Source organism: Pteronotus mesoamericanus, unplaced genomic scaffold (assembly GCF_021234165.1).
Source record: "Pteronotus mesoamericanus isolate MK-2021 breed Mesoamerican mustached bat unplaced genomic scaffold, CSHL_Meso_final scaffold_137, whole genome shotgun sequence".
NCBI classification, from domain to species: domain Eukaryota; kingdom Metazoa; phylum Chordata; class Mammalia; order Chiroptera; family Mormoopidae; genus Pteronotus; species Pteronotus mesoamericanus.
Genome location: NW_026555306.1, coordinates 4,548,053 through 4,553,466, shown reverse-complemented (window position 1 = coordinate 4,553,466; position 5,414 = coordinate 4,548,053). Strand labels below are relative to the sequence as shown.

General features: G+C 55.3%; 1 protein-coding gene across 1 annotated transcript; it reads left to right on the top strand.

The window, feature by feature from the left end:
* Nucleotides 1-280: 280 nt before the first annotated feature.
* On the top strand, nucleotides 281-3,822 carry LOC129082786 (cone-rod homeobox protein). Its single transcript, XM_054588515.1, has 3 exons — nucleotides 281-383; nucleotides 1,041-1,192; nucleotides 3,172-3,822. The coding sequence occupies exons 1-3, from the start codon at nucleotides 281-283 to the stop codon at nucleotides 3,820-3,822; spliced, it is 906 nt and encodes a 301-aa protein (XP_054444490.1).
* The last annotated feature ends 1,592 nt before the right edge of the window (nucleotides 3,823-5,414 follow it).

Sequence of the window (5,414 nt, the reverse complement as noted above, 5' to 3'; positions counted from 1 at the left end):
GGACGGAGTAGGAAGAAAAGCTGTGCTTTACAATGTCCATGACAGCTTCAGCTCTGCTTTATGGGGCCTCAGTGAAACTTTGAGGGCCCTGAGCAGCGGGCCGTGTTTATAGGTGGAGAAACCGAGGCACAGAAGTCCAAGGTCACGTACCTGAGAAGAGGCTGAGGCAGGATTCGAACCCAAGCCTTCCTGTCCCCGCGAGGTAGCTGGGGGCTGTGGGAGCGCTGCCCGCCCTTCCCTTGCAGGCCCGCCGGCCTGGGCCCCAGCGTCCGCGACCACCATGATGGCGTATGTGAACCCGGGGCCGCACTACTCCGTCAGCGCCTTGGCCCTGAGCGGCGCCGGCGGCGTGGACCTGATGCACCCGGCCGCGTCCTATCCGAGTGAGTACAGCCCTTCCCCCGCCTTCCCCCTGCGGGCCGCCTTTGGGGCCTCTGGGGAGCCTTGCCCTCGGGAAGAAGACGGCACAGCACGGACAGGGTGACATGAGGGCCACACGCAAGGCAAAAGGCCACTCCACGTTGCAGGGAGAAAAGCGTCCGGACTTCCATAGAGATTTAGGAGAGCGGTGGCGTGGGAGTGGGGAGAGCGGTCTGGAAGGTGGGCCGGAGAAATTCCCATCTGTCAGCAACGCTTTCTTTCCAAGAGACGACGTGAGGTCTCCGTTTTTTGTGGGGGGCATTATTTTTTAGCTGGGTTTTTTTTTTTTTTAATGTTTCATTAAATTGAATATTACAGACCTGCCACTTTGATAGGCTAGAAATGGTTGCATATCCACAATGTCATGCTTTAGTGCCTAAGACATTTTAGAAAGGGGGCTAAAATCAAATCCGTACACCTCCTTACAAGGCTAACGCCAGCTCTCCTCGGGGTGAGGCATGCGCCCCGGGAGGACAGGCAAAGAGGGACCCGTTCCCCGGGGGGCAGAGGCGGGTCTGGAAGGTCAGGGCAGACGGACACCCTCAGGGCCTCGCACCAGCTGCAGAAGAGAACGGGAGGCCGGGGTCGTCTGCGAGTCCCACCTTCCTGCCCCTACCCAGGCGCCCCGAGGAAGCAGCGGCGGGAGCGGACCACCTTCACGCGGAGCCAGTTGGAGGAGCTGGAGGCGCTGTTTGCCAAGACCCAGTACCCGGATGTGTACGCCCGCGAGGAGGTGGCTCTGAAGATCAATCTGCCCGAGTCCAGGGTTCAGGTGCCACGTTCTGGTCCCCAGGCCCGTCCCAGCCCTTCCTGGGACCCAGAGCCATGGGAGGAGGGAGGGGTCACAGAGGGTCCGCCGCGGTCAGAAAGGACCCTAAAAATTCTTCACTGGCCTCGTCTCTTATCACTCTCACACGTCCCCCTGGTGTCCCCACGGATTCGTCCTCTAACACGCCTGCCACACGCACTCCTGCCTCAGGACCTTTGCACTCTCTGTTCCCTCTACCTGGAACGTTCACTCCCCCACATTTTGTTCAAGATCTCTACCAACCAAGCAAATCGCCTTGCCAGTCAATGTGACCTATACCAACAGTCGAATTTAAAATTGCAATCTTGCCTGACTGGTGTGACTCAGTTGGTTGAGCATCGATCATCGAAGAGAAAGTTCGCCAGTTTGGTGTCCATCCCAGGGCACATGCCTGGTCGCAGGCCGGTCCCTGGTTCGGAATCTGTGCAACATATTGTTTCTCTCACACGCCAGTGTTTCTCTCCCTCTCTCCCTCCCTTCCCCTCCCTTCCCCTCTCTCCAAAAATAAATAAATAACAGTCATTAAAGTTGTGATCTTTCCCCCTCCCTCCCACTCTTCTGCTCCCCCTTATCATGTTCAATGGGTTCTTCTATAGTATTTACCACCTTCTAAGTACATGTGATGTACTTGCTTACTGTTTGCTATAATCTATCTCAAGTAGAATGTCAGCATCACTGATGTAGAAGGCAGTTAATGCATGTTTATTAACTGATTGAATGGATGAATGTATGTGTGTGTGTGTGTTTGTATGATTGTATGTATGTACACATACTGGATGGATATATATGACTATGTACATATTGGGTGGATAAGCGTATTTATATGTATATGAATAATTAGATGGGTGGGTGGATGGACGGAGGGATGGATGGATGGATGGATAAGTGGGTGGGTAAATGGATGGATGATGGACAGATAGCTGAATGGATGGATGGATGGATGGGTAAGTGGGTAGATGGATGGATGAATGAATGGATGAATGGATGGATAGCTGGATGGATGGATGGGCGGGTGGATGGGTGGATGGATGGGCAGGTGGATGGATGGATGGATGGGTGGGTGGATGGATGGATGGATGGGTGGGTGGGTGGATGGATGGATGGGCCAGTGGATGGATGGATGGATGGGCGGGTGGATGGATGGATGGATGGATGGATGGATGGATGGATGGATGGATAAGTGGGTAGATGGATGGATGAATGAATGGATGAATGGATGGATAGCTGGCTGGATGGATGGGCGGGTGGATGGGTGGATGGGTGGGCAGGTGGATGGATGGATGGATGGGTGGGTGGGTGGATGGATGGATGGGTGGATGGATGGATGGGCCAGTGGATGGATGGATGGATGGGCGGGTGGATGGATGGATGGATGGGTGGGTGGGTGGATGGATGGGTGGGCGGGTGGATGGATGGATGGATGGGCGGGTGGATGGATGGATGGATGGGTGGGTGGATGGATGGATGGGCGGGTGGATGGATGGATGGATGGATGGATGGATGGATGGATGGATAAGTGGGTAGATGGATGGATGAATGATGGATGAATGGATGGATAGCTGGATGGATGGATGGGCAGGTGGATGGATGGGCGGGTGGATGGATGGATGGGTGGGCGGGTGGATGGATGGATGGGCGGGTGGGTGGGTGGATGGATGGATGGGTGGATGGATGGATGGATGGATGGATGGATGGATAAGTGGGTGGGTGGATGGATGAATGGGTAAGTGGGTGGATGGGTGGATGAATAGATGGAAGGATGAGTGGATGCATGCATGGATGGATGGATGGACAGACAGACGGAGTGCCCATGACGGACTGCCAAGTGGAGAGGTGTGACTCTGGCGTGTCTCACCAATAAGCAGCATCACCGCTGAGCCCCACGAGGGCTCTCCTGGGCTTTCTCCCCACTCACCCACCTGCTCTCTCCTCTTGCTCCCCAGGTTTGGTTCAAGAACCGCAGGGCTAAGTGCAGGCAGCAGCGGCAGCAGCAGAAACAGCAGCAGCAGCAGCCGCCAGGAGCACAAGCCAAGGCTCGTCCCACCAAGAGGAAGGCGGGCACTCCCCCAGGGCCCTCCACTGATGTCTGCCCAGACCCCCTGGGCATCTCCGATTCCTACAGCCCACCTCTGCCGGGCCCCTCAGGCTCCCCGACCACAGCAGTGGCCACTCTGTCCATTTGGAGTCCAGCCTCGGAGTCCCCTTTGCCTGAGGCCCAGCGGGCTGGGCTAGTGGCCTCCGGGCCTTCGCTGACCCCGGCACCCTATGCCATGACCTACGCCCCGGCCTCTGCTTTCTGCCCTTCCCCCTCAGCCTACGGGTCTCCCAGCTCCTTCTTCAGTGGCCTGGATCCCTACCTTTCTCCCATGGTGCCCCAGTTGGGGGGCCCAGCTCTCAGTCCCCTTTCAGGCCCCTCCGTGGGCCCCCCCCTGGCCCAGTCCCCCACCTCCCTGGCAGGCCAGAGCTATGGCGCCTACAGCCCCGTGGACAGCTTGGAATTCAAGGACCCCACAGGCACCTGGAAGTTCGCCTACAACCCCCTGGACCCTCTGGACTACAAGGATCAGAGTGCCTGGAAGTTTCAGATCTTGTAGAAGCAACTCTTCTCCATCCCCCTCCACCTCTTGTTGGAATCTGCCTCCCTGAAGCTTCGATACTTGGACGGCAGCGCTGAGAAAGCAGCCAGAGCCGGCCATGCTGCCAGAGGCTGTGGCCACGTCTGCTTCCCGGGCAGCTTAACTCAACACCGTCTACCCCGTTCCTCCCTGGGGCAGGGCTCCTCCCGGTCTGGGGGCAGCTCAGCGCTTCTCTCAGCCCAGCACCATCTCACACCGATTCGAACTGGCATTTTAACCCATGAGCCCCAGACTCCAGAAACGGGGGCCGAGGACTTGCCCCGACATGAAATGAAACCAAACTTGCAGTTGACTTGGGGGTAATAGTTAGGTTGAAATCGAGATGCCGTTGAACAAAGAAGTAGGGAGGCTCAATCCCTTAACTTTCCATGTGACATGCGTCCTTAGCACATGGCTAGAGATCCTTTTAGAACTTCTGAAGACAGATTTGAAGAAGCCCCATCATGGAAACTTAGGCCAATTATACCGTTAAATCAAGAACGCTTATTTGGCAACTTAAGCAGACTTCACAATTGCCAGGGTTGCATGGTAGGTGTAGGGGGCTGTGTGCTCTGTACCTAGTATCTATTTCTTCTTAGTTTCTTCTTAACGAGACTTCGCCCTTCAGCCATTCATCCATTCGGACATGGGGCAGGGACACATTCGGTAGAATGGAAGGCAGGTTACCCAATCCATGCCTGTTCGTTTTCCCTTTGTTTCAGAGTGTTCTAAAGGTGAAGTTCACCCAAACATTGCAGGAACTGCGGGAGTTGCAAGGGGTGTTCCAGCTACAGTTGTGGGTATTTCAAAGAGAAAAGGAGATGGACAGGCTCCCCACCTATCAATATACAAAAGCCAGTGAGGGGGACGGGGAGAGAAAAGGATTTGGAGGAAGGCCCCCATTTCAAACAAACAACCCCTCTTTCAGATTTTTGTTTGCGGTTTTGATGGTGGGCAACACAGCAGTGCTTGGCCTGAGGGTGTTTTCCTGGGGCAGCATCATATTTCTTTCAATACAGTTTGACCCACAGACACAGAGACAGCACGGTGAGAATTTTAGGAAGCAGTCAGGCATTGGGACACTCCTGGAATTGGATGCTTTGGCTTCTGCCTCCTCAGCCTGACTTTTCCTTTCATTTCCAGCTTGTAGAGCTTCACTCATGGGTTTCACGAGGTATAAGGTGAAAGAGAGTGAGGTGGGAAGGCGGTGGGATGCAGGTAGATGGATAACGACTAGCTCCCCAGGAAGAAGAGCCCTGATTTGTAGTGCTTGCCAATTACTGTGGTGTCAATACTCCCACGATGGCTGAGTTCACAGAAGTTGGATTTGGGGAGAGATGTGTGTAACCGGAGCTCGTGAGGCACTAGGAGCGGGCTCCAGGTCCCAGAATGGGAAGGGGTGTCAGGAGGAAGCCACAGTGTGAAGAGAGGCTGGGAGGCATCGGATGATTTTCCTGGGTTCAGGCCAGAAGAGAGAGCACCCACCTCCTGAACCCCCAGTGGGCACAGTGCGATCACTAGGACCCACCGAGATGGTTTACATGCCACTTGGTCATCTCTTGTGGGCCTGG

What these genes read in the sequence shown, in the direction of transcription:
- LOC129082786 (XM_054588515.1), top strand. Translation starts at nt 281, where the DNA reads ATGATGGCGTATGTGAACCCGGGGCCGCACTACTCCGTCAGCGCCTTG. An exon ending in CCCGGCCGCGTCCTATCCGA is followed by an intron (nt 384 to 1,040) that starts GTGAGTACAGCC and finishes GCCCCTACCCAG; the next exon opens with GCGCCCCGAGGAAGCAGCGG. An exon ending in TGCCCGAGTCCAGGGTTCAG is followed by an intron (nt 1,193 to 3,171) that starts GTGCCACGTTCT and finishes CTTGCTCCCCAG; the next exon opens with GTTTGGTTCAAGAACCGCAG.